The sequence below is a fragment of the Drosophila grimshawi genome, unplaced genomic scaffold (genome assembly GCF_018153295.1).
Source record: "Drosophila grimshawi isolate 15287-2541.00 unplaced genomic scaffold, ASM1815329v1 contig_311, whole genome shotgun sequence".
Lineage (NCBI taxonomy): Eukaryota > Metazoa > Arthropoda > Insecta > Diptera > Drosophilidae > Drosophila > Drosophila grimshawi.
Genome location: NW_025063098.1, coordinates 14,724,669 through 14,750,977, shown reverse-complemented (window position 1 = coordinate 14,750,977; position 26,309 = coordinate 14,724,669). Strand labels below are relative to the sequence as shown.

Genomic DNA, 26,309 nt, shown 5'->3' with positions numbered 1-26,309 from the left:
AGCATTTGTTTTAAGTCTAAATGCCTACGTCATGCAGCCATGACGTGTTTTTCAAAATCAAGACCAACATTTCAGCATCTTTTAGGCGCAAGCCGCACTTGAGCCGAGGTCAGCTTGGAGAGCAGCAGCACCAAGACCTAGACCCAGCCCCGCCCCGATCCGAATCAGAACGCCAAAATAGAACAAGCCACGAAACACTCGTAAAGGCCAAGTGTATGCAAACAGGACCGCCCACACTCGCCGCACATCCTTTGCTTATAGCCGAAAGGCAAGCGGTTATTGCTGTGCCCCATGCAAGAATAACACATTAAAGCGAGCATTTTAAATGTTGCCCGAATATTTTTACAAATGAAGTTAAGAACAATGGCTCAACCAATACTACGCATTTTTGATAACTGTTTCTATTTCATTATGTATTGATTTTTAAATTGCCATATCGATCTAAGCATTTTTTGTATGGAAGTTTAAAACATTAATTTCGGGAATTGCGAACATCCAGTTTTGCTTATCTACTTTAATTATAATGATCAATGCTTTATGTTTGCATTAAGCATTTCTCAAAGCTGCAATTTACTTTGGGTATCTTTTAGTTGAGTATACTTAAATGTTGTTGTCTTGCCTCTTATTGCTGTTGCAAGAATGCAGACACTGAATAACAATGCCAAAATTAAACATGGAAACGGTAATGTTGCTGCTTCCGTTAGGACACTGCAGCTGGCCGCTTATCGTACATCCGCATCCTTGCATCCCAGCATCCTGGCACGCTTGGAAGTCAACGATTTTAGCGGCCATAAAACTCGATTGTGCAATGCTGCAATTTGCATTTAGATTGGCATGCACGCCTTGTAAAATTTATATATATTGCAGATTGGCGAGTTGTGTCAATTAGCAAATTTCAGCTGCTTATACAAAATTCCAACTACCCACTGCCTTTGGTATTGTGAGCACCCCCATCAAATATTTACGCTGGCAATGACAAACATAATTAGCATTTAATTAAAATAAAATTGCGCCATGCTTTCGCTGATAGACAAGCGATTGGTGATTTGATTATTGAAATCAAATAAAGCTGCCGCAAAAAGTGACTATATATACTATATAGTATATAGTGTGACAACTGATAACATTGCCATGAAAGCACCAAATTCGCGGTTATAGACAGTATTCTGTAATCTGGGAATGGTACAGTATACACATTGCCCCCGCCCCAATTGATAAATCAAGCCGACAGTTTTGTTTTGTGGCTGCCATTTATCTACAAATAAAATATGTTCTATTAATTACAATATGACCCTGTGGAACTGATATTTTATTGCACCAAGATAAGCTGAGCTGGCCGCAAAATGTATAAGTGGCGACACCTGTTGTTCGATAGGGGAGACGGCACAACTGAGACTGCAGCAGCAGGTGGCATAAATTCAATTTAAAATTGCATTACATCAAAAAGAGTCGACTCAGAAATACAAATAGCAAAAACATATGAACTACACGCACGAGGGTTGCTCAATAACTTCTGCAAATTGGGGAAATCTATTTGAATTAAGTTGTTATAAAAATTCCAAGGACAACAAATACTGTATGCGTTATGTTGGATAGAAAAATATAAAAATGTTGAACAATGATTAAATTAAAAACAATTGTATATTACATTGAAAATTAGCTCTCTTATTTAAACAAAAACTTAATCTAATTATACAATATCCAAGCAGTTGAAGGGAATTTAATTGGTTGGCTCAGGAACAAATGTAGTTACCCTCGTTTATCGAAAAATATGTGAAGTTTTTGTTCGTATCTCATATTTGCTAGGCACATATATGTAATATTGCTGAGTAAACAAAGCGAATTTGTTGCACTTACATATGTGCAGTGCTCCACTGAAATCGATTGATACTCTAAGCGAAAAAATACGATTTATATGAATTGAAATTTGGCACAATTGGATTACAACAACACTCAAATAAGTGGACACAAGACATTTATATTGAATTGCATTGTAGAATTTGGAGTAACATACAATTGCTTACAATTTATTGAGTATTAGAGTCTAGGGATAAGTTACAAACTATCAAACATATACATACAACTGGAATGTTATACACTTAACAATCCTGAAAGAGGCATAAACAATTTATTCTTTAAAAATATAGCCGTAGCCAAAGGACCACTAAAGCTTAGTTGCACACTGAGAAACATATATATATATATATATATGTGTGTGTATATATATGTATAAGGACTACAATATGTAATTGCATAAATTAACTAATCAAATAACTACGAGAGGTTTTTTGGCTAGGCAGGCTATTCAATGCGTATGACGCCGGCACCGACACCGCCACTGTGGGCACACATTGGTGGCATAAAGGTCCACTTGTCCGTCTCGGGATCGTAAACCTCAACGGTGGACAGATTCGTTTCGCCATCATAGCCGCCGATGGCCCACAGCTTGCCCATATTGGCAGCCAGTGCTACTCGAGATCTTTTACAATTCATGGGCGTGACCAGTTTCCAGGTATCTGTTAACGGGTCGTAGCATTCGACAGAGCGCAGAAAGGAGTTGCCACAATAGCCACCACACACATAGATTTTGCCATTCAAGGTGGCCACGCCCAAGCGACAACGCCGATTCAGCATAGGCGACATCTTGACCCAGACATCCTCGTTTTGATCATATCGCTCCACAGAGTCAAAGATGGACAGGCCATCGTGGCCACCCAACGCATAGACATAACCATTTAGCTGCGTAACACCGCCAGCTGAGCGATACTTCATCATTTGGGCCACCTAAGAGGGCGAAATTCCAGTTATCAGTACCAACTTTATTAATGTTTCTGCTTGAGTACGCACCGTTTTCCACGTATTGATCTTGGGATAGTAGACCTCGACTGTGTTGAGCGAAGTGACGCCATCGTATCCACCACACACATAAATGCAATCATCCAAGGCAGCCACGCCCACAGCACTGCGCTTACACAACATGGCACAGCCCTGAGACCATTTGTTCTTGCGCGGATCATAGACCTCCACCGTGGACAGACGCTCGGTGCCATTGAAACCGCCAAATGCATAAAGTTTACCATCCAAAACGGCCACGCCCACTCGGGAACTGTCAGTTGGGAATTACTTATAGTCAAACTATATAATTGATCTATAAATCAAAGCTCACCGCATCATGGACATTTGTTCGCCCATTTTCCATTTCTTGCCAACTGGATCGTAAATTTCCACGGTGCTGACCGACTCGCCTGTGCTGGCTAATCCACCAACAGCGTAAATTTGGCCCGTAAAGAATTCGCCACAACGTTGACGCGTACGGAAACTCTGCAGTAGACCGCGACGCTCGGGCATCAAATGAAAGTCTTTTGCCTCGTCTAGCAGATCGCGGCATTGATGAGATGAGCGTATCAGCTCCTCGCGTGCCACTCGATCGGCGAGAAATTGCGGCGACAGCAGCGGCAGACGCACTGCGGCCAGCACTTTGGGAAATAGTGGCGACCGTTTCTCCTCGGCGTATTTGACCCAACGCATGCACGCCTCGAATATCACCTCCTCGTTACGAACGTTCAGCTCATCGCGTCGCATCAGCTCCAACAACTGTTCGCAGTCCAGGGTGAGGAACTCCTCCGACTGGGATACCTTGGCAAAGTTTTGATCAATATACTTATCGGCGGCATCGGTTAAATGGCGGCAGATCATCGAGTCACCAAATGTTCGTATGCCCAGCACGTTGTGCGGATGGAATCGAGAGATGAGGAAAGAAGCGCACGCATCGCGCACATTGGACAATTGCAGAAACGATGCGCCAACCATGAGGCTCTGCACATTTTGGTTATCGATGCGCACCTGGCCACTGTACACATAGTTAATCAGGCTCTCCAGAGCGCTCGGCTCAATCTCCTTCATGGTAATTTCCTTGATGCGACTCTCTGCCATGTTGTTCGTAAACATTGCATGAAAATACGGCACAGTGGCAGCCAGAACAACGCGATGTGCGGAGAATGTCTGATCTTCAACCTGTACGTACGAATACGATTGCAAAATGCATGTATACATGTTTTTTATATTTAGAAACTGGCACTAGATAATGATAGTGCAATGACAACAGAATTGACAACCAAGCCAAGATAACCAACCTTCAGGGTGACATCACAAAGTTTGCCCAGTCTTCGTATCTCCTTGAACAGTGGAAAGCTCTCGCTGAATAATTGCTCGTGCTTGTACATGAAGGATTGGTCCTCCAGTTGATTATCGCTCAAATCCATATTTATTACGGCCCGTGGCTCCTCTGCCAACAACAACGACCCAAAATAACAAATCCACAAAAAATACCAAAACACAAATATCTAGAGATGGGACAAAAACCCGATAACATTCTGTGAACGAACGGTGTGATGCATCACTCTTTCATTCACTCTTTGTGTTTGATTTTGTCTACAAATTAATTACTTATGTATATTATTTGACTATTTTGAATATGATAAAAGTTGTGTGCTTCTTGTAATGGCAAAAATGAAACTGACGAAGCAACATTCTTTCTTTCCAGCAATTTAGATTATTTTATAAATCTTATCGATCACAAGTCAGCTGTTTCAAAGAATTTAAGAACAAAACAAAATGATACCGATAATTCGAAATCTATATTATTTTTACAGCAAAATCATTAATTTGAATAAATAATTTTAAATAACATCGAATATTTTAATTATGATTTGAATACATTGCCAATTTTCACATGAGCGATAATTCGAAACGAGCGTTCGAAATAACAGCTCGTTTTGGCAAACCTTAATTCGACAAAAAATATCGGTTATCGTTAATTTACCCATCCGACAACTTGTTCAATTTTCATTTTACACAATAAGCTAAAGAGAACGGGAGAACGGCTAAAATTCGCACATAAATGATTTTGTTGTTGATTCCTAAGACAGCAGACAGGCAGTATTGAAGATGGACACATCAACGAGGGACACGCAGGTATGTAGAAAAAGGCATGAGCCAGCAGAACAAGCAACGAAAGCAATAGCAAAACAATGACGTCTCAAATCTATGTTTACGTGTGTATTATGTATTTCTGTATGCGTGCAGAAGAATCCAATTGAAGCTCTGAGCAAAGATGAACTCATCAGCAAATACAAAGGCCTGCTTGGCATCGCCAAAAAAGCAAAGTTGGCAAAAGATGGTGAGTCTACATTGTGTTATAATCCAATAATAAATGTAATCCTTATCATCTGCCACCAGAACTCAACGAGGAGAATCGCCAGTTGAAGGAGGCATTAACAAGGGCAGCGGCCAAACAGAGCAGCATACCAGCGATGCAAGAGATGCTGCAGGACTTCACCGACAAGAATCTAATTCTAACGGAGCAGCTAAGCAGCTTGCAGCGCAGCACCAAAGAGGATGCCGATAGATTGCAACAATTCGAAATCGAGAACGAGAGCCTCAAACGTCAATTGGGTCGTCTCAGCGACGAGAATGATGATCTGCTTGCGGACATCGAACGCATGGAGCAGGCCATGCATCAGGTTAACACACTTGGCAGCGAGCAACGCAAGAACCTTGAGCTGCTCGAGGTGGACATTGCCAAAATTAAGGAGGCCGAGTCACAGAATGAAATTCTAAGACAACAGGCGGAGAGTGCAGCCGACGAGGCAAAGCAACGTGTCGCTGAGCTTGCTGAGCTGCAGCAAAAGTATGATGCGGTAAAGCAACTGAACTCGGAGCAGCGCAAGAAGTTCAATGCGCTCAAGGATCGCTTCATCGATGTGCATCGCAAGCTGAAGAACCTCAAGGAATGCAAGTGTGTGTTGCTCGAAACGCAGCACGAGTATGCCGCCTCCGTGTCCAAGTGGCAGCAAGAGATTATTAAAGCATCCCAGTTACTCTGTGCCAAGATGACAGGCTTGCAGCAGGAGAATATGCAGCTTAAGCAGCGGCTAGAGTCGTCACAGCAAACTAATCAAGATTCAGGCCACAATCAGCGATTGCTGCACAAGGTCTACGAACTGGAACGATTGGCCAAACTGGTAAAGATGCAAGAAAAGGAGCAACAACAAAAGCAGCAGCAGCAGCAGCCGGAGCAGCAGCAGATTCCAAAGAGCACTCTAAATGTAGATCGTGTGCTGGAGAAATTAAACACGATAGAGCACCTGGCAAATATCGTCAAAGGACAACAATCTGAGAAGTCCACTAGCTCTTTCAATGTCGCCCACTTTAATGTGAAACTCAATCAAATGCAACGCTTGGCACAGCTGCTGCAGGAGGAGCGTAGCCAACAGGAGAGCGCCCTGCAATTGATGAGGCAGCAATATGAGCGTGAGCAGGCAGAACTGGAGGCAAACAATGTGGAGTTGCGGCAGAATCATGAAGATCTGCAGGCGCGCTATCAGCTGAAGGAGCACGAACATGCCGAACTGCTGGCCGAGATGCGGGAACTGAATGAGGCATTGAAGGCACGTGGCGATGTCATTTCACGCATGCAGGAGCAGCACGACAAGAATCACAACGAGATGCAATTGTTAACTGACAGTCTAACGGACAAGTCCCAGCAGCTGGAGCAGCTGCAGAGCCGAGTTCATGAGCTGGAGCAACAGGAGCAAGTTAATGGCGATGCACAGAGCGATGTGCTGTCCACCTCGACGATTTCACGGGCAGAGGAATTGAGCCGGCTGCGCGAGCTCGACGATGGCTACGAGGAGAAGTACAACAAGTTGCGGGCGCTGGCTGCCAAACTGAAAAAGAAATTGCAGGAACAGACACATCAGATTAAGAGCATGGAGCAGGCTGGTGCCGCCAAGTTGGAGGCCGAAGTTGAGGCCATCAAACTGGCGCAGACGCAACTGCAACAGGACTTGAATGTGGCACGTGCCGAGAACCAAAAACTCAAATCCAAGGACAGGTCAAAGGGTTCGAATGTATTAAGTCTGGAAATTGAAGCGGCAGAGAAATCGCTGAACGAGGTGAGTGCCAAACTGTTGGCCAAAACCACAGATCTGGACGCACTCAAAGAAACGCTTGCCAGCAAAGAGAATACAATTACCCAACTACGTCGCGAGATTAGCATTCTGGAAGAGTCACAGAACGGCGAGGCAGCGCATAGCAAGCAACTGAAGCAGCAAATTGATCGCATGCAGACACAGCTCAAGGACGCCGTGCATGGCAAACAGGAGGCACTCACTGGCCGGAAGGAACTGGAACAGCGTATTGAGCGCCTAAAGCTGGAAGCGGCGGAAATGCATTTGCAGCTGGCAGACAACACACAACAATACGAGACGAAACTGCAGCAATCCCAGGAGCTGCTCACAAAGAGCACCCAAGAGCTGGATGTGCGACAGTCAGCGCTAACCCAACTGGAGACGGCCTTGCGAAATGCCGAGCGCACCAGTGAGCAGCTGCAAGCGGAGTACTCGGACTACAAGCTGAAGGCACAGGCTGTGCTGCGCAAGCATCAAAATCGCGACACGGACAAGGAACGCGATCTTGAGTCGGAATTGGCCATGGTGCGTGCCACTGAGAAACAATTGCGCGCCAGCAATGAGGAGAGTGCAGTGCGCATCGTCAAACTAGAAGCACAAATCGAAGATATGCGCAAGATGAATCAAAATAAGCTGCGTTACAATCAGGATGTGCTGGCGATGCTCGATGATTTGCGCGACGAGAACGAATCGCTAACTGAGGAAAAACAACGGCAGCTGCAGCTGCAGCAAGAGCAACTGCAAAAGCATCGCCAGCAAATCGAGCAAATGGATGAGGGACATCGGTTACGTGTGTCGCAGCTGGAGCAACAGATCGAACAGCTCGAGCAGGTGGCCAGTGCCAAGCAGCCGGTTCAAGCCCAAGTCGTGCCCATTCCGGCAACAGCTGGCATCGCTTCTACCAGCAGCCCGGAGCAGAGCAAGATCGATTACCTCTTGGAGCACGATGGCAGCGGGGAGACGCTAGCCCAGCTAGCAGCTCAGCGTAAGATCTCGACGGCATCGCGTCGCTCGCATGATTTTATGCCGCTGGATGAGCTGCTGAATACATCGCTTAATGCCATCAGTAGCGATACGGTGACAACAATATCCCATTTCGGACGCAGTGTCAGCATGCAGGATGATGACTTTGAACTGGATCAAGCTCGTGGCGATGCTCAGGCAACGCTCCTGGCAACCAAGGAGCGTTTGAACATACAGGAGAGTCGTGTCCGTCATCTAACCGCCCTGCTCGCTGAGAACGAACAGGATTTGGCCAAGCTAACGCAAATGAACGACATGCTCAAAGAGGAACTGCGTCGCCAGGAACGGTCCGAGGAACGGGAACAGCACATGCACAACTCCGAATATCTGAAAAACGTATTCTTAAAGGTAAACTATTATTATATTTATATATATCTTATATTTATATGTTGTGTTCGATTACAGTTCATAACATTATCCAATTCGGATGAGCGGCAACGTCTAGTTCCGGTACTAAATACAATTCTACGTCTGAGTCGCAACGAAGTGGAAATGCTCAATTGTGTGGCCAAGGGACAGAAGGGTAAATATCGAGTGTTAAACATTTATTTACTTGGTTTATACATCATTGGTTACTTTCTTCTAGTTTCCACTGATGGCAGCAATCGCAGTTGGACTGGTTTCCTCAGCGCGTGGAGCGGTGTTGGGAACACGTCAAACAACAATAACAACACAAACTAGGTGTTTTTCCGGCCATTTGTCTTAATTGGTATTATACTTACTATGTGTGTTTGGAGGATGGATCAGCCCTTATTGGCCAGTTACATCGTTATGTAAATCTTGTATATGGTTATTGTCCCAAAAATTGTATTTATGTCCTTTTTAAAAAATAGTCCTGATGTGTAGTGTTGTCCTTTAAATATATATATATACATTGCGTAGAGCGCCCTATACAGCACTCTATAGTCAATCAATCAATAAGAATACTAATAATATATATCTGCGTTCCCGTGTGACCGATAAATAATATTAAACATTCTCATTTTGTTATGCAAATTGCATTTGTAGATAGTTTAATTTCAAATTCTATTACAATACAGATCAGACTATAAAATCAATGCTTGCTTGTTTCGAGTGTGTATGTATAAACTTAAAAAATCAATTGTGTATAATTTATATAGACTGTATAAATACGAGCTGTAATTGGCTAAACCTATGCGAAGTTTATGCATACATTATCATTATATAAGACAAACACAAAAATTATACAATTAATATATATATATATATATATATATATATGTGAAAGTATGTTTTTAGTTTACATACAAAACTAAAGGAAATTAGTCAAAATCAGCAGAGAAATCAAAAATCACATTTCGCACATCGCAGCCAAGACGGCGACAGGTATAAAAACAAATAATAAACTATTGCCTAAACATTCGAACTAGTCGTTTGACGGTGGAGCTATTGCCAAACCCCCGCATAGTTGCCAACCAAGGTGGCAGGCAGCGGCCCGCCCGCCGCAAACAGACGCATTCTTGTGCTGTCGTAGCAGTGCGTGTAAATCGCAGGAACATATTTCACCTGCTGGAAGCCATCCATTTCATCCTCCGGATACTGCACAAAGAAGAAAGTGCAATTCAAATTAAAGTTCAGCTCGTTGGCTTCCAGTACATACCACAATGCCTTTGCTACATTTGAGAGCCACGGTTCGCGATGCATTCACGCTACTTTCCAAATACTTGCCAGCCCGTATATCGTAGAAAAGCAACATGCCCAGTCCGGTGCCCACTGTCAACAGATTGCCCTCAAACGATGTGGCGCGAATGCCGCAGCCACTGTAACGCGATGTGATCTTCTTGATCGTTTGCAGCGTGCGCGCATCCAGGAGAATCGTGTACGAGCGACAGCCGACGGCATAGAGGCCATCGCTATGGTACGCAATGCTCACATTGTCCTGACAGTTGGGCAGCTTGCGTGACAGCGTCTGCTTGAATGTCTCTGCGTTGAAAATGTGTATGTATCCGTTTAGGGAGAGAGCGGCGATCTCCTTGAACTCCTTGTTGAAGCACAGTGAACGTATCTGCAAGATCACAATATTAAATAGAGTGTGCACTACAATTATATGGACAAATGCTTACTCGCTGGGCGGTGCGCACTTCCTTAACGCTAAGCGGATGAATGGTTGCAAATGTGGGGCACGATTCCTCGCCGCCGTCCGGGAAGTCCATGTGATCTTCGTTGATGCGCCACAGGGCCATGCGCGAGTCCTTGGAGCCGGAGACAAGAAACTGATCGTCCAGCCAGCACATGCCCATTATCAGATCGCGATGTCCGTTCTCGCCCACACAAACCGGATCAAGTGTGGGCAGCCGATAGACGGCAATGTCGGATGAGTTACGTGCACCCGTGGCTAGAAATGAGCGGCTTGGAGACAATTCGATTGCATGGAGGCCACCTTGGATCTCTGGATGATTGGCACGACTGTTGGATAGGGTGGGTATCGCGTCCACACGACGCATATTCACATCGTAGACGAGCAGCTTATTGCACTTGGTGCCAAACACCACTTGTCGGTTGCTCAGCCATTTCGAGCAGAATACCTTGTTGATGTAACCCAAACTGATTTGTGTCTCACGCAACATATCGTGGGTGAGCACATAACGACTTGTATATTCCACATTTACGTTGCGGCGCTGCAAAGTTCGAAAGTTAATCAAAGTTCAGTGGAATAATTTACGCATCTATCTTCGCACTTTCTACTTACGTCGCGTAACGAATTTTCTCTGCTCCGTAGATAGTCGCACAAATTGTAGGATGTGTTGAGCACCTCGTCCTGTTGTTGGGGCGACTCCTCGTCGCTGCCAGAGTCCTCATAGGTAACAAAATCGTCTGGTTTGTCCGGCTTTCGCCTTCGTTCCTGGCGCATTGCCCTCTGCTTGGCACGACGCTCCTCCAGACGTGAATTCACATGACAGGATGGATAGGTGCCAACAATGCTTTCACGTATGGTCTTTACCATGCCGTTGAACATTTTTGCGGCGATTTTTTTTTAAATTGTATTACTACTAGTTCTATATATTATTTTTAGTGATTATTCTCCATTGTCCAAACAAAAATGGTGGTGCGAGCGTATCGATTATTGCAAATTGATTTATTACGAACGATAGTCAAATGTTTCGATAGGCGATTACTGATTACAATTTACACTGTGTTGGGCATTCTAGTTCAGTATAAGACAGTTCACTAGTTCCTTATTTTAATGAACAGAGTAACACTTTCTACCAGTTCAACAATTATTGTAAATGTAAATAACTCACAATCACAACTTTCAGCAATTTGTATAGCTCAGAGCGTTTCCCAATTCTTTCTGACATTTCCAAAAATATTATTATTATTCTCCAAATAATATGTGTAATCATTTCACAACAGGTATTCGATTGTAATTGTCTTTTCTAAAAGCAAAAACAAAGTTAAATTTAAATACATGTATTTTCGAATAATTTAACATTTAATTGATAAACAATTTGTAAACAAATCAATCTATCAATATTTATCTAGTTCTTTATTCATTGACGGATTCATTTCTCTGTGGTGTCATCTCAGTTTAGTTTCATGTGGTTCATTACTGCTGGTTCATTATTATCAGTCTTATACTAGCTTCATATTGTTATCTTATTAAATTGTTTACACACAAACCTCAATAGCAAAAGAACAAAACTATCAAAAATGAACTATCAAGCAAAGCGTGTAATGCGCCAAAACTCAGTATCCGTAGCAGCCAGTGATGTCGTTGGTGTCGCCTCGCCGATTATGGCAGCGACAGCTTCGGCTCCCAGCACGCCGCAGCTGCAGAATCTGGATGACAACAAGCCGGTGCACGTCCATCGTCAGGTGATACTGGTGCAGGGTGGCAATGTGCCGCAGCCGCAGCACCAGCCACTGCAGGCACAGGCAACTGCGGCGTCAAACCAAAATGCAAATATTGCCACGATTCAGATTGCGGACGATGCACCCGTCTCATTGCTCACAGAGATTGCAGACATAATGCGAAGTTTTGGAGACAGCGACCAGCCGCGCACCGGGAGCGTGAAGCTGGTGGAGCAGATACTGCAACAGCAGCTACGCGGCATTTTCAATGAAGCCTCTCTGGTGGCTATGCGACGCAAACAGAATCCCTGCCCCTCGCAGGCTGACTTTGAATTCTTGATGCGAAATCATCCCGTAAAGATAGCACGCATGCGGAAGCATCTCAAGGATATGCGTATATTAAAACGATTCCTCAGCATACGCACTGGCCGGCCGCAGGACTTTATGGACGATTTGGAGAAGCCGGAGGAGGACGAGGAGCTGGCCATCGATGTGCATGAGCTGCACGACGAGGATCGCATGCGTCGCCTGTTTCGCGCCGATCGCATTTCACAAATCCTCACCGGTCAACAGTATCTGGAGTTCAACGAGGCTCGGAAGACCTCGTTCTACTGCCGCCATGGGGAGAAGATAAAGAACAAGTTTAGACGCTTCTTGGATCTGCCCGCTGATTTGCGTATACCGACGCCGACGATGAACATTTTGGCATATCTGGCGCACGAGACGATTGCGGCGATTGTCGACTACTCGATACTGACGCGACTGAATTCAGAGAACCGTGTCACAGAGCCATACAGCCGAGTCACCTCAGCCGGTGGGAGCCCCGCCATGATGCATGTGTGTCCCGAGGTGACCCAGGGTCGAGGCATGGAGGTGGTCAAGCCCATTAGTGTCCAGGAAATACACGAAGCAATGCGACGCTTCCGACAAATGAGCAATCGCAAAAATGGTTTCTATCGCAACTCCTGCGACATTGATTCCAGGCGCAGCTTTCTGGCCATTTAGATCAGAACATGAGGTTACACACTTGAAAAGGATTTCATACAATAATTCAAATCTCATTACAATGACAGCTACATAATATAGTAGCAAGATCCAGTCGATTCTGTCTGGACTCTCTGAAATAGTCTTACAGCTTAACGTGATGTTTGCATTTTTACTTAAATTTACTTATAGATATAACTTTTAATAAACAACGTGTTCTATATAATATATATATATATATATATATATATATATAAATATAAACACGTTGTTTATTAAAAGTTATAATAAAATGATGCACTTTTTCGTATCTATCTTCAAATCTAGATAAATATTTGTATGTGCAACTTTTTAAGCTTGATCTACATGTCATTTTATTTACTGCCCTTATAGCATCTGGTGAGCAGAACACAATATTTTAAATATGCTAATCAATTTAGGCAAGCAATTCTTATTTATTTATATTTCCGAGCTTGACCTTGAGCTATTTATACTTTAACATAAATGAGAAAGTTGATTACCCACTGAGATTTAAAAAAGCTCAACAGATAGAAAAGCAATTTTGTTGTGTGTAACATTATTGAACTAATGTGTAGAAATTATTGAACTAATGCAAACACAATTTGCCAAGTTTAGTGGATGTAATATATTAATCAAAGCTATAAAGAATTTACAATGTGGTTACAGATAGAGTTATATCAGTCGATTGTTGAGATAAGACTGTAACATTTAATTTAAGTATTTCACTAAACATCGTTACACCGCTTCAAAATTATTAGATCATTCTCCAAAATAATTATCTTGACATTACAAATGGGATATATAATATATATAATGCTAAATACTAAAGTAATATCAGGTCAGTGAAATTACAATTATAATGTAAGAAGAAAATTTTCTTTAAAACAATGCTCAAAATTCTACAGATGTCTTCTTGTTAATATAATCAGATAATGAGGAATGCTAAACATAAGTCAGTGAAATTATGATTTAAAAAAACATCATAATAAAGCAAAACGCATTAAATTTCAAATGAGTGAATTTTCAATTGCCTTTTTGCTTTGTTTGCTTTCGTTTATATAGTTTATTATTTTCTGTGTATTAAATTCTCTCAGAAAGCTTTTCGAAATGGTTAAAAAAGCTTTTGAACAATGGTCGCTTGTTGACAATTGCTTAAATGTAGTTAGTGGAACATTGTAATTCAGCTCGTGAAGACTTGTTCAAAATGTTAAAAATACGCAATTGCTTGGCCATAATTCAGACGCCACAATCTCTGCAATATGCATGCCCGATTGTGCAACAGGTGAGTGTTAGATATACACAATTGATAAATATAAATACTTATCAGCAATTGTTATTCAGCTTTATCAGAGTACTGCCATCGCAGGTCAGAAGCCAACTGCAGCTAGAGACGATGTCGAATGGCAACAGGCGCGTCCTTTAGAGGACATGCCCACTGTCAATCCGTTAGCACTGACGTTTAAAATGTTAATTCCCGGCGGAAAGTACAAAAATCTGGACTTGGAAGGGCTTGTGTTGGCAATGCGCAAGGATTATGGTGACATTCATCTGCTTTCCGGCATTTTTGGAAGCGAACCCATTGTGGGCACCTATAATCCAAAGGATTTTGAGGTTGTCTTTCGCAATGAAGGCATTTGGCCGAATCGACCGGGCAACGATACTATGAAATTCCATCGAGAGAAGCATCGTAGGGATTTCTTTCAGGGCGTCGAGGGTCTGATTCCTAGTCAAGGCAAGGCCTGGGGCGACTTTCGCAGTATTGTAAATCCCGTGCTGATGCAGCCGAAGAATGTCCGGCTGTACTATAAGAAAATGTCCCAAGTGAACTGCGAATTTGTGGAACGGTAAGCACATTCTACATTCTATTGTTAAACATCTTTAAATGATCACGTTTGTTTGCCCAGCATCAAAGCCATTAGGGATCCCAACTCGCTGGAGATGCCCGACAATTTTATTGACTACATCCAGAGATGGACTTTGGAATCGATCTCTGTGGTTGCATTGGACAAGCAGCTGGGTCTCCTCAAGGAAAGACGGTTGGATGAAAACGCAAAGCTACTCTTTAAGAGTTTGGACGAGTTCTTTGAGTACGCCGCCGTTTTGGAGATGCAGGCATCACCTTGGCGCTACATTCAAACCCCAATGCTGAAGAAGCTGATGAATGCTTTCGACAACATCCAGAAAGTGACCTTGGCGTACGTGGATGAGGCTCTGGAGCGTTTGGACAAGGAGCAAAAACAGGGCACTGTGCGTCCCGAGAACGAACGGAGTGTGCTCGAGAAGCTGTTGAGGATTGACCAAAAAGTGGCCGTTGTCATGGCTATGGATATGCTCATGGCTGGCGTCGATACGGTAAACACAATCTATTATAATAATTATCAATTGAATGATTTTAATTTAAATATTTTCTAACTTTTTGAAGACTGCAAGTACCTTTTCCTCATTAATGTTGTCTCTAGCGACTAATCCGGATAAGCAAGAGAAGCTGCGCGAGGAGGTGATGCGTGTGCTGCCCAATAAGGACTCTGAGTTCACAGAGGCGTCCATGAAGAATGTGCCTTATTTGCGGGCCTGCCTCAAGGAATCGCAACGATTGCAACCCCTTGTTGTGGGCCATGGACGGAAAATCAGTCGGGACTGTGTTCTTAGTGGCTACAGGGTGCCAGCGGGCACGTTTATCTCCATGATTCCCCTCAACTCGCTGGCTAGTGAGCAATACTTTCCACGAGCCTCGGAATATCTGCCAGAACGCTGGATTCGAAATGACGCGGGCTCTGATGCCAAATGCCCGGCGAATCCTTTAAAGACCACAAATCCCTTTGTGTTTTTGCCCTTTGGCTTTGGACCCCGCATGTGCGTTGGTAAACGCATTGTGGAAATGGAACTCGAACTCGGCATTGCTCGAATCATTCGTAACTTTAAAGTCGAGTTTAACCATTCCACTGAGAATGCCTTTCGCACGGTGCTTCTCAAAAAGCCTAGAATTCCACTCAAGTTCAAGTTTACAGATTTGGAAAATTAAAACTCATTATCATTATGACTAAAACAAAAGTATTGAATAGTTGCACATATACATATATAATAAATATGTATGTATACTAGTCTAGGTCTAGGTCTAGGTTGGGTCTACTAGTTGTTGGAAAAATTGTTTATAGTCATATGGTTCGTTTGATTGCCTGTTAAGAAAAAAAAAAAACCTTTCCGCAAATTCTCCAAATTTTTTAGTATACAAATTTTTAAAAGCCCTTTCAATGATTTCAGTAAATTCTTTTTTAATGTGGCATTTATTTTTTGTTGTTTATATATTTGTAAATTAAATGAGCAAACACCTATTTGTAAGTTTTTAATTTTAAAATTTTCTTAAATTAGATGAATATGCAAATCTAATTTCAGAAATATTCAGTAATAAAAGGAAAACAAAAATAATAACAGAAACCCTTTTTTAGATTACGGTCGTTGCGATATATCGGGAAGGTGTATCGATGTTATCATCGATATAAACATCGGTATTGATTTCAGCTTTACTTAACACATAATGAAATTAGATTTGCTGTTGGTCACACTGGCAAAACGAAAAACAAAATATTTATAACAATTATAAGCTGGACAGTAAATAAGACTCAAAATTATAAATACTACGTAAAAAAGGGTTTGTGTGCCAATTGTATACGTAAGGGCAGCCATAAATTAAGTTAACAATGGCAACGCTACCGCCGCGCAAGAACCAGACACCAACTCGAATCTGCCAAAACATGAAACCGCATTTGACCCCGCTCCAAACGCTGCTCCAAATGGGCTTCCAAAAGCATCGAGCGTACGTATCAGCGCTACAATGCTCCCCAAATATGTAGCTGGCTAGCTAGCACCATTTAAAGAGTAGCCATACAATGCAATAAGAAATACAAGACACATGCCAGCACAGCGTCAAGTATTGATTATTTTCTTTTTCTATCGCACGCACCCCCAAAAACATACCAATAGAGAAAATGCGCTGGCTTCCACCGGCAATCGAGGCGTGCAAATTGCCTCCGATTGGCTATTGGCGCACGTGAACGATGCCACTTTGGACGAGTGCTCGCCCAGGGAGTACATTATATACGCGTGTCCGACGGGACCGTTTTTACAGCAACTCGAGGAGTTTTGGTCGAAATAGCGCCAGACGTGCGGCTGGAACGGAGCCCACAACTATGTGCCACACATAACGCTAGTGTCGTTCTTTAAGGTTCAACTTGATACCAATTAGAAGTGAATACAATTTATATTCATATTTACATATAATCAGGCACCCGACGAGTGCTCCCTGCAGCTTTCCAAGGCACTGAAGCAAGTGGTGGATATGACTGGTGCACTCTTGGACCGCCCCATCAAATTGGAGCCATACATGAGCCAAAACTTTATGGGTTTCTTTGTCGCCGATGATGATGCAAATTATTTGAAGCGTCTGGCCCTGCAATATGTCAAGGAGGTGTCAAATTCAAGTATACTCGTGCCAGCGATTGCAATTGAAAATTGGTTACAGTTGTATTTGCCTTCTTTTTTTCTTTTTGTTTACATTGGTTGTTTTTTATTTGATTTATCTGGTTATCTGTTTACTGTCGTTTCGGTTCGATTCAGTACATTTTTGGCCTGGCTTACGGTTTCCGTTCTCTTCCTATCTCTCTGCCTACATACACACCTATACACAAAACACACACACACACACGCACACTAATCGCGAACTGCGAACGGACGACAATGGTAATGGTTACGGAGCACAGTTATAAGCGATACTTACGAGCAACTGGACGCCATTGTGGCCTGCTTCCCCTGGTGTGGAGCCGTATCCTCTGGTACCCGCTGCATTCCCCGCAGCAGTCGATGTAAGCGTCATTAGTTATAGTTTTAGTCTATAGTAGTAAACCTCTCTCACATTTTAAATATAATTATTAACCCAATTTAACGTGTAGTGTTAATTTGGCAATAGCATGCGTAGTTCTTATAGTTATTTCTTTGTTTGACTTTATTACATTGATCTAATCGCACGTACTCGTCGCTCATTAGCTGATAAGAAGTAGAGAGGCGTGTTTATCAATTGTACCTTTGATATTGGTCTAATAGAGAGTCTATTGCCCATAGCTATATCACTCGAGCCACACGTAAAGAGCCTGCACCTGACGCTCGCCTATCAGTTCCCGCAGACACAATTCAATGCACTGAAATCACTTGTGGAAACTCTCGATGCCAGCTGCGCATCCAATTGGGAGCTGCGTTTGTATTCCCGCGATCCACGACTCGCCACCAAACAAGTTAGCACCACGTTGACGCACTCCTTGCACCCATTGGATCAATAGAAATTTAACGATTCCCATTGTTTTCTAGGTACAAAAAGTCGTGTATCCGCATAATCCACATGAAACGGACGAATTGGAGTTGCGCATTGGCGACTACATCTACTTGAATAGCGAGGGCGTTGATAACTCCAGCGACGGTTGGGCCGAGGGCATTTCGTGGCTAACTGGCAGCACCGGCCACCTGCCAGTGAATTATACGGAGCGCACCGCCGAATCGGATGCCTGGACTCTGCATCGTGTCGTCCAGCTCTCGAAGAGTGTATCATCCTCGCTGAACTCTGCCGAGGATCTGGACATTGTGGACGGACGCAGCATATCCACGGAGCCCGAGGAGCGTCAGCGTGAGCTGCTACAGAGTAAGATTAAAGAGAGCTCATCTGGTCGCTACTAATGTTATTGCTTTAAATATTGTCTAGGTACACAACATCCCGATATCATAGAAGGCTCTTCGTTTGAGGAGTCCGAACAGAGTGTCGAAAAGTACTTGCGCCAGACACTACAGCCTTGCCTGGAGTTGCCATCGGTGCAAGTGCTCAATAGCCATAATTTATCACATCAGCATAATCCACACACGCCCACAATTGAGATCACTGCCAATATGTCTTCCTGTTCGACAACCAACTCAGTATCGAAGAACGTTGACGAGATCATGGTGGAGCCACCGTTGGTGCAGCCGCCACGACCAGATGACACGCTCAGCGTTCACTCGGATCACGATCACTCAATTGCGCCGAACTCGCTGGATGCGATGCAAAGCAGGAATCGGAAGGTGTACATTATGCGACACGGCGAGCGTGTCGACTTTACCTTTGGAACTTGGATACCCTATTGTTTCGACGAATTCGGCAACTATATGCGCAAGGATCTAAATATGCCCAAGGTACTGCCACATCGCAAAAACAGCCCAGAGGGCTGGCAGAACGATTCGCCGCTGACAAACGTGGGTCTCTACCAGGCGCGCTTAACTGGCGAGGCTCTGCTGGAAGCGAACATTCAAATCGATCACGTTTACTGCTCGCCATCCTACCGATGCGTGCAGACCTGTACTAGTGCATTGGAGGGCTTGAAAATGAGTGGTAAACACAAAATAAGACTGGAGCCGGGCCTATTCGAATGGATGGCTTGGTATCCCAACGGTGTGCCCGATTGGTTGAGCAACAGCGAGTTGATTGACTCCAAGTACGATATTGATTTGAGCTATGAGCCAGTGCAGCCGGCCACTGAGTTGACAGGCAAGCTGAAGGAATCCACAGAGCAGTTTTACATGCGCAACCATGAGGTCCTCTTGCAGATGCTTGAGCGCACCAGTGAGTAATCGAACGGAACAACTAGTTGAACTTATTTTGTAAACTAACAAATTGTCTCTTGCACAGCTGGCAATATTCTGGTTGTGGCACATGCCACCACGCTGGACACTTGTTCGCGTCAATTGACTGGCGGCGCTGCACGCAGCACCAACGAGTTGCGGCAGGTTATCCACAAGATACCCTACTGCAGTCTAGCCACGGTGGAACAGATCGATGGCGTCTGGAAGCTGGTCGAACCCGACTGTCTGCCGGTAACGCACTCGAAAAACCCACGCTTCGAGTGGAATGCGCTGTCGGCCACCTAGTGCCCGTGCTTGGAGCAGTTTCTCTGCACGCACTGAGACTGATGATATTTAAGACAATTATTGCAATTACACATGACCAAACACATAAGAAACACACACATCTACAAAAGCAAAAGAGAACATTCTTCAGTTTGTTAAGTTTATTGCGCTTGCAACATTGTTTTCATTTGATGTTATTTTTTTTATATATTCATCACACAAATATGCAACATAATACTAATGACTGCTGAAATTTTCATACGTTTTATATACGATGATGCTGCAAATGTATACGCCAACATAAAATACGTACTAAACAATTAGCCACGCACTTCTAGCCATATATATATATATATATATATATATATTATTAGCAACTGTTCGCTGCTTAAACCTTAATTTACTTTAGCTTGGCCCGTTGGCTTGATAATGCTTAGCGTAGCTCAGTTTTAATTAGCTATATCTTAAAAGAGAATCCCAGAGGCACCTAGGTATAGGCATATAAACCTGTGTACGGCAAATTAATTTGCTCATAAAAATTTAATTTGCTTTAGAAGTAAATCGTAAAAATATATAATAACGCACATCTATTAAAAACAAAAAAACAATAAAAGAAAATTACATTTAACAAATAAAAATGGAATCATTTTTACTTTGCCGTCACCCAGAAACATGATAATTCTCAAAGAGAATACATAATTCAGTAATTCGCATTATTTTCTGCGGCTCTGCAGAAAAAAGCCGACATTTTATTTATTGCGCATAGAATTAGTAATAGTAATTTGTTGTAATTGTTAAAACTATGAAATATATAATTGTTGAACTATTTAATTGAATTATTATTTGTGTCTATATTATTATTTATAATATACACATATGCATATGTATGTAGATGTATATAATTTTTTTGTTGCATGTAGTTTTCTTTGTCATTATTATTCAATTTGTAGTAAAAAAACGAAAGGAAAAAAACCGTCAAGGGTTACACAATTAACGAACTAAAGTAATTATAATCTTTAAATTGTTTTTTAATGATCTATTTTGTCGCTTAAAATAGCTTATTGATTTGAAGCTCAGTAAGTCGATTAAGCATTTGTTGTAATTGTAAAAAGTAAGTTAAAATTCGCGTCACTCTCGGTGACGACACGTCATTTCAGATCAAGGCAAAATATATTTGTAAAATATATTAGAAAAAAATTATGAAAAAGTCAATATGTGGCACGCATCAGGGCAAACTGAAACTTGAATATAACGTGGCTCAGGAGTAGGGAAAGCCGCTGGTTAAAAATCCCATGCCCTGGGTCAACTGAATGGCCAGCAATAGCAGGAGCAAGACGAAGACCACGCCTGCCCTTAGCCAGGATCATTGACCAGACGCCTGCTTGTCTAATTGTTAGCATTGCACTTTGCCAAATTGATCGCCGCGACGCTCCAAATGCTCGCGATACTCCTTGTAGTGCATCTGGATCTCCTGCGAGCGATAGCGCGTCAACTTGATGGACTTGCGCAGATCCTGAGTGATTACGGATCGATAGCCGCCCTTGCGCAACAGCGAATCGATGGTCTGCAACTGATCCCAGCCCTGTTCGGTGGCCACCTGCGGCAAATAGGTGGCTGTGCGTTTCAGGCCGCGCTCGGTCAAGAACTCGATCCGAATGCCGTGGACGCCCAACTGCCAATCAAGATGACCCTGCGCCTCCTCAAAGTTTTGCAATATCGATACGGAGACGGTCAATCGGGGCAGTTCGTCACGAGAGATCGGTGAGAAGCGTGAATCCTTGAAGGCGCTGGTCAGCGCATATTCACGCAGTCCATTGTGCAGCTCCATGGCGCTGAAGGTGCCAATACAGCCACGCAATCGCTTGTCGCGTCCAATCTTCCAGGTGACAAACAATGGATAGGCATCGTTGCTAAACATCGGCACACCAGGACCATCAATATTGTTCAGCTCGCAATCGAGCACCTCGAAGCAGAACAGGCACATGTCCGGCACGGCGATATTGTCCAGGGGCTTTATCCTCACGCCATGTCCGTTCACATAGTGCTGGGAGTAATGCACCGGCTGCTGCTGATGGTATTCCTCATGTCTACCGTCGCCATTGCTGCTGGAATGCTGCTGCGACTGTTGCTGCTGCTGCTGCTGGTAGTTATTATGGTGTTGCTGGTGGTTGTTGTAGTGGGAGTTGGACATTTTAGCTATTGTTGCTGCTGCTGCTTCTACTACGTTTGTTGTTAAGTTTAAATCTACCAATTATGATATTTATATATGTAAATATCTATAATTATTTAATTAATGGCAGTGCACGTTGATGATCTAGGTTCAATTAACATAAGAATCCAAGTTCTAAATATCTTTTCCTATTTTGGGTTTTTTGTTTTTTTTTCTTTTTTCTTTTGTCTAGCATGTAAATCAAACGCCAGCCAAGCCAAGCATATCTCGTCCAGCGAATGCTGCGTATGTGTACTGCAATATGTATACATATAATATATATATTTATGGCAATGGACTCGGCATAACAATAATGTATTGAAGGGAGCACGTCTTCTTACCTTGTCGCAGTAGAGTCACTTGCCGGTGTCCGTTGGCCCAGTGTCGTTCGTTGATCTGCCCGTTAACTGATTGCACTCAAACAACTCACACGCGGACGCAGCTCATTCTTATTTCTGCCACAAAATAATGCTCGCATTTAACAGCTAGGTAAGCACCTTTGTCGTCGTCGTCGTCACTGTTGCTGCTGCTGCTGCTATTGTTGCTGTTGTTTGCTTCCGGACATTGGCTCTTTCGCTCTCTCTCTCATTCGCTCTCACTGCTCGGCTGCCGTTTCGAATGCTACATAGCCATAGTTCAGTTCATAAACAAAACATCGAATTGCAGCTGCTTTGGGCTTCACCCCCCGTTTTCAATTAAGGCGACGTTGTCGTGTGTGGGCGCCGTCTTTCTCTCCTTTTTCTTTTTCGTTTTCCGTCTTTTTTTTTTTTTTTTGGTTAGCTGAGAGTGTGAAATTTGTTGTTCATTAGAATGTTAAATGTAAGAATGCGATCATCACCTGCAGTCGATCAATTGCTTATTGCAATCTCATTGCGTTATCTGTTGGAAAGGTAGGAGGAGAGAAGAGAAAGTAATGCAATTCTTGTTTTCCAATTTCATTTTCACTATCTATTTAATTGCTCTTTGTTCCCACATTATTTTCATTTGCCACACTATCAATTTTGAAGCCAACAGTTAGTTACACAAGACACGTAGCTGGCTTGTGTTGCAGTTAGCGTCTGTCGCAAATACCAATTTAGAAATTGTAACTTAACATACCTTTCAGAGAGATCCGATTTAATGTAAACAAATTTAACAATTTTTTTTACGATTTCTTGAGCAGTGTTGCCCAATTCCCGAACATGACCCAAAAATGAGCGAGAATAAAAATACCAACCAATCAGAGTTGTCAAAATGCTGAATGCCTACATACAAATATCATAAAAAGAACCTATAAATATAAATATTTAAATTTAATATTTCAATTAAATGTAAGCTGATTAAAAAACATATTTATTGGCTAAAAAAATATTGGGTAAGATTTGTAAACCGCCGTTTTTAGAGTCTTGTAGTTAATGTTAATATGTTTGTTAGCTTATTTAAAATATTTGTAGAATTCTTTTGGTATAATATCAGATACTTGAATGTCTTGCAACAAAACTTTGTTAAGTCGCTTAAGGTATTTTTGAGCCATTCATTAATAAAGTTAATTTAATAAAAATATGCTAAAAATAAGATTAAAACTACTCATTGATGGTATTTTTATTTTTGGTATTTCTGCGTTAGTAAATCAGGTAAACTGAGGAACTGCGTATTGACAACCCTGTACTTGTAATTGTACATATTAACATACATATAATTAGTAACACATAAGTAAAAGTTTTTGCAAGCTCGATATACAATATACAGAAATGGCTTTGGCAAATGTACTTTTGCTGAGTCAAATCTCTGGCCACGTTTTGCTACTCATACTATCGTTATGCATTGTGCTGCCGCTATCCATTAATCTCAGTCAGTTTTGGTATGTATGCAACTACGTAGTATTGGGATACGGAAATGAATAATCAACATAATGAACTTTATGAACCCTAGCGGACACTGCTTACTCTTCACGACAGGCAAATGGCGAGTGTCGGACGGCATGTTCGATGTGCACTGGGCGTCTGACGGATTTTGCACGTTTCCATTGATCACTGGCGTCTTTCTCTTCACCATCTCTCTGGTGCAAATCTATCGGTGCGTATCTACAACTGATGTATGTATGCAAGTATGCAATGCATATTTACAATCAATTGGTTAATTCCAGGTATGTGCGTATGAAGGATGAAGAGTCTTTTATTGCGCTCTTTGTTGACGTTGTGCTTGGGATTTGGATGCTGGCAATGTCAATTCTATCCGCAATTTTTATAACATTGGGTTTCATTGTCTGGTGCGACGGAATATCGGAACGTTTTCCATCGTGTGAGACTGCGGCTGGACAGAACATTATACTGGGTGATAAGGAGAAAATTAATACATCGGGATTCTACATTGAAATGGGCACAACACAGGTAAGTGATATTTATGCTTAGATAGATCTGCTCCTAAAACCAGCGAAATGGTTGTTGTTATTTACTTATAGTTTGGCGCATGGGGAGCATTTGCCATTTCAGTGGGAATTGGAGTCATCGCGCTGCTAAAACTTATTCACAACCACCAGGTGCGCAACATTAAGGTATCCATGTATCTGGAACGTCAACGCTTGGTCAATCAGCAACAATTCGATGGGCGCTCAACGCCGCCGCTTGCATCGGGAGCTACTTCTGACTCCGACCAGAATAAATAGTTCGTTGCGTCAGCAATTCGTTATGCTTTGTGTTTTTCTCATGTTGTGCATAATAAAATAATATTATGCCATTTAATTATCTTTCTCATAACTGCGATGTAGACGCTGCAGAACAAATCCATAATTTAGTGAAAATTATAAGAATGTACTGTTATGTAATATGCGTTTTGTATTATAATTTACGTGATATAAATATTTAATCCAATATTCAATAAATTTTATAATAACATAAGGGCACGTGGTCTTTTAAAACTTATTTATTAGTTAAATCATGTTCATCAATTTCATCGGCTAGTGTTAGTGTGTGGCTTCAATTTAATTAAATTATTCAATTATTTTATGAGACAATCCAACCGAGAAACTTAAAAAAAAAATGGTATAAAATATGTGTTTAGCAATTTTCCAAAAATAAGAATGCAAACTGAAAGTATGAATTTAATATAAATTGCTTTGTTTTCGCAATGGTAGTCAATAAAGAAGTTTTTTAAATTGCAATCACTAACCAATACTTTCTATATACTTACCAAAATCAGTCTTTTGAAAAATAAAACGCATAGATTTAAATTCTGTTATGTCAGTTACATTTATTTTTGCAGTTTCATATCTGTTTTTTTTTTTTTTTTTTTGCAAGAATTTTTTGTTTTGTCAAACGGATTTGAGTTTGGATTTTCGCAATTGTATTTGCATTTCAACAAAATGTTCATTAAAGACTTTAAAGCGACTCCCATTGTACATTATAAATTCCGTATTTGCATGCGTAGTCTGTTTAACAATTTCCACAAGGATTTCATTGAATTTTGCTTTGACAAACTTTTGCATTTCAATATACATAACATACTTATTTCTTTCATTCAATCATCCTCTTCCGGCATAAGGTTTAATTTAATGTGGAGCAAAAAATGGTGGCATTTTACTTTGGTTTAGAGAAAAATAGTTACTTGTACATTTATGTATGGATTTTCTTTCTTCTGTTCTCTTGCGTTTGTGAAACAAATGTGTAGTTGGCTCTCAAATGTTATCGGTTTTATATTTTTTTTTGGTTTTTTCTTATAATTAACACTACATCAATGTATGTACTATAATTAGTATTTTTAGTTGTTTTTTGTGTTTTTTTTTTTTTGTTGTTTTTCTTTCATTTTGGTTGGTAGTATGTTTTGGATTTCTTTGAATAGCATATTATATATTAAGTTTTTGGTTTTTTACTTACACTAATTTTTTGTAATTTTTTTTTTTAATACATTTAAAAAACATAACAAAAATGTTGGAAAAAACGATGTTTTGTTTTTTTTTTTTTTTTTGTCGGTGTATTCTTGTTTCAAATGAGGCAATAACTCAAATCACCTGCGAGCTGGAATTTATGTGCCAGTGGCTAATCGATTCGAGTTCATTTTTCGAATTCGAATAGGTGCGCAACACGACGCACGTTACGCAATCCAGAGGGCTATACAATATGGGATGGGAGTGTCAAAAATTGGCTTAATAAACTTAATATAACAAATTTAAAACAGGACTCTTCCCTACTCTAACCGATTCTTCTTGTCGAAGTTTTTTTTTTTTTTTTGACGCGTCTTTGTCTTTAATTTTGTTTTTTTGGTTTGTTTTTTGATTGGTATCCATTGCATAGCCGATTGGTTGGGCGCTAAACGTGCGCGATCGCTGGGAGGGTCACGGAAATCGGCTGTGTTCTGATTAACCCCTGGCACTGAGCCCCTTAATCGCAGCT

The 26,309-nt window shown here is 41.8% G+C and overlaps 8 protein-coding genes across 10 annotated transcripts; 5 read left to right on the top strand and 3 right to left on the bottom strand.

Annotated features, from left to right (window-relative positions):
• Positions 1-1,958: 1,958 nt before the first annotated feature.
• Positions 1,959-4,342, bottom strand: LOC6568004 (kelch-like protein 18). The gene is made up of 4 exons (XM_001994194.3): positions 4,134-4,342; positions 3,167-4,014; positions 2,848-3,106; positions 1,959-2,784 (listed from the first exon to the last, which is right to left on the bottom strand). Exons 1-4 carry the CDS (start codon positions 4,260-4,262, stop codon positions 2,302-2,304), a joined length of 1,719 nt encoding a protein of 572 aa, XP_001994230.1. The 5' UTR covers positions 4,263-4,342; the 3' UTR covers positions 1,959-2,301.
• A 520-nt stretch (positions 4,343-4,862) lies between these two features.
• LOC6568005 (GRIP and coiled-coil domain-containing protein 2) lies at positions 4,863-8,929 on the top strand. The gene is made up of 5 exons (XM_001994195.3): positions 4,863-4,974; positions 5,086-5,179; positions 5,239-8,342; positions 8,400-8,517; positions 8,581-8,929. Exons 1-5 carry the CDS (start codon positions 4,948-4,950, stop codon positions 8,673-8,675), a joined length of 3,438 nt encoding a protein of 1,145 aa, XP_001994231.1. The 5' UTR covers positions 4,863-4,947; the 3' UTR covers positions 8,676-8,929.
• Positions 8,930-8,976: 47 nt separating this feature from the next.
• Positions 8,977-11,066, bottom strand: LOC6568006 (DDB1- and CUL4-associated factor 12). The gene is made up of 4 exons (XM_001994196.2): positions 10,705-11,066; positions 10,079-10,633; positions 9,616-10,020; positions 8,977-9,554 (listed from the first exon to the last, which is right to left on the bottom strand). Exons 1-4 carry the CDS (start codon positions 10,969-10,971, stop codon positions 9,402-9,404), a joined length of 1,380 nt encoding a protein of 459 aa, XP_001994232.1. The 5' UTR covers positions 10,972-11,066; the 3' UTR covers positions 8,977-9,401.
• A 553-nt stretch (positions 11,067-11,619) lies between these two features.
• LOC6568007 (transcription initiation protein SPT3 homolog) lies at positions 11,620-13,052 on the top strand. Of its 3 annotated transcripts, XM_043214902.1 has the most exons (3): positions 11,620-12,716; positions 12,775-12,930; positions 13,031-13,052. In XM_043214902.1, the coding sequence occupies exons 1-2, from the start codon at positions 11,667-11,669 to the stop codon at positions 12,886-12,888; spliced, it is 1,164 nt and encodes a 387-aa protein (XP_043070837.1). In that variant the 5' UTR covers positions 11,620-11,666; the 3' UTR covers positions 12,889-12,930; positions 13,031-13,052. The 3 variants fall into 3 exon arrangements, with proteins under 3 accessions (XP_043070837.1, XP_032595843.1, XP_001994233.1); XM_032739952.2 differs by lacking the exon at positions 13,031-13,052 and having other exon boundaries at positions 11,621-12,716; positions 12,775-13,001; XM_001994197.3 differs by lacking the exon at positions 13,031-13,052 and having other exon boundaries at positions 11,625-12,878.
• Positions 13,053-13,981: 929 nt separating this feature from the next.
• Positions 13,982-15,995, top strand: LOC116805806 (probable cytochrome P450 12a4, mitochondrial). The gene is made up of 4 exons (XM_032740324.2): positions 13,982-14,094; positions 14,154-14,656; positions 14,717-15,164; positions 15,235-15,995. Exons 1-4 carry the CDS (start codon positions 14,017-14,019, stop codon positions 15,832-15,834), a joined length of 1,629 nt encoding a protein of 542 aa, XP_032596215.2. The 5' UTR covers positions 13,982-14,016; the 3' UTR covers positions 15,835-15,995.
• A 409-nt stretch (positions 15,996-16,404) lies between these two features.
• LOC6568008 (protein UBASH3A homolog) lies at positions 16,405-20,377 on the top strand. Its single transcript, XM_032740323.2, is given in 8 exon segments — positions 16,405-16,626; positions 16,794-17,034; positions 17,095-17,290; positions 17,570-17,671; positions 17,928-18,097; positions 18,171-18,498; positions 18,559-19,449; positions 19,516-20,377. Coding segments are annotated over 8 exon segments (2,283 nt in total). The 5' UTR covers positions 16,405-16,510; the 3' UTR covers positions 19,755-20,377.
• Positions 20,378-20,447: 70 nt separating this feature from the next.
• On the bottom strand, positions 20,448-23,060 carry LOC6568009 (uncharacterized protein CG5902). The gene is made up of 4 exons (XM_032740325.2): positions 23,041-23,060; positions 22,781-22,821; positions 22,284-22,699; positions 20,448-22,197 (listed from the first exon to the last, which is right to left on the bottom strand). The coding sequence occupies exon 4, from the start codon at positions 21,922-21,924 to the stop codon at positions 21,127-21,129; it is 798 nt and encodes a 265-aa protein (XP_032596216.1). The 5' UTR covers positions 21,925-22,197; positions 22,284-22,699; positions 22,781-22,821; positions 23,041-23,060; the 3' UTR covers positions 20,448-21,126.
• A 514-nt stretch (positions 23,061-23,574) lies between these two features.
• On the top strand, positions 23,575-24,662 carry LOC6568010 (transmembrane protein 179). Its single transcript, XM_001994200.3, has 4 exons — positions 23,575-23,782; positions 23,854-23,997; positions 24,068-24,311; positions 24,383-24,662. The coding sequence occupies exons 1-4, from the start codon at positions 23,673-23,675 to the stop codon at positions 24,584-24,586; spliced, it is 702 nt and encodes a 233-aa protein (XP_001994236.1). The 5' UTR covers positions 23,575-23,672; the 3' UTR covers positions 24,587-24,662.
• The last annotated feature ends 1,647 nt before the right edge of the window (positions 24,663-26,309 follow it).

Bases quoted from the DNA above. Each gene is read 5' to 3' on its own strand.
- LOC6568004 (XM_001994194.3), bottom strand. From the start codon at position 4,262: ATGGATTTGAGCGATAATCAACTGGAGGACCAATCCTTCATGTACAAG. The intron at 4,015-4,133 runs GTTGGTTATCTT...TCGTACGTACAG, and splicing joins TTTGTGATGTCACCCTGAAG to GTTGAAGATCAGACATTCTC. The intron at 3,107-3,166 runs GTGAGCTTTGAT...CCCAACTGACAG, and splicing joins GAACAAATGTCCATGATGCG to TTCCCGAGTGGGCGTGGCCG.
- LOC6568005 (XM_001994195.3), top strand. From the start codon at position 4,948: ATGGACACATCAACGAGGGACACGCAG. The intron at 4,975-5,085 runs GTATGTAGAAAA...GTATGCGTGCAG, and splicing joins CATCAACGAGGGACACGCAG to AAGAATCCAATTGAAGCTCT. The intron at 8,518-8,580 runs GTAAATATCGAG...ACTTTCTTCTAG, and splicing joins TGTGGCCAAGGGACAGAAGG to TTTCCACTGATGGCAGCAAT.
- LOC6568006 (XM_001994196.2), bottom strand. From the start codon at position 10,971: ATGTTCAACGGCATGGTAAAGACCATACGTGAAAGCATTGTTGGCACC. The intron at 10,634-10,704 runs GTAAGTAGAAAG...CGAACTTTGCAG, and splicing joins GAGAAAATTCGTTACGCGAC to CGCCGCAACGTAAATGTGGA. The intron at 10,021-10,078 runs GTAAGCATTTGT...GTGATCTTGCAG, and splicing joins AAGTGCGCACCGCCCAGCGA to ATACGTTCACTGTGCTTCAA.
- LOC6568007 (XM_043214902.1), top strand. From the start codon at position 11,667: ATGAACTATCAAGCAAAGCGTGTAATGCGCCAAAACTCAGTATCCGTA. The intron at 12,717-12,774 runs GCAATGCGACGC...ATCGCAACTCCT, and splicing joins GTGTCCAGGAAATACACGAA to GCGACATTGATTCCAGGCGC.
- LOC116805806 (XM_032740324.2), top strand. From the start codon at position 14,017: ATGTTAAAAATACGCAATTGCTTGGCCATAATTCAGACGCCACAATCT. The intron at 14,095-14,153 runs GTGAGTGTTAGA...ATTGTTATTCAG, and splicing joins CATGCCCGATTGTGCAACAG to CTTTATCAGAGTACTGCCAT. The intron at 14,657-14,716 runs GTAAGCACATTC...TTGTTTGCCCAG, and splicing joins AACTGCGAATTTGTGGAACG to CATCAAAGCCATTAGGGATC.
- LOC6568009 (XM_032740325.2), bottom strand. From the start codon at position 21,924: ATGTCCAACTCCCACTACAACAACCACCAGCAACACCATAATAACTAC.
- LOC6568010 (XM_001994200.3), top strand. From the start codon at position 23,673: ATGGCTTTGGCAAATGTACTTTTGCTGAGTCAAATCTCTGGCCACGTT. The intron at 23,998-24,067 runs GTGCGTATCTAC...GGTTAATTCCAG, and splicing joins TCTCTGGTGCAAATCTATCG to GTATGTGCGTATGAAGGATG. The intron at 24,312-24,382 runs GTAAGTGATATT...ATTTACTTATAG, and splicing joins TTGAAATGGGCACAACACAG to TTTGGCGCATGGGGAGCATT.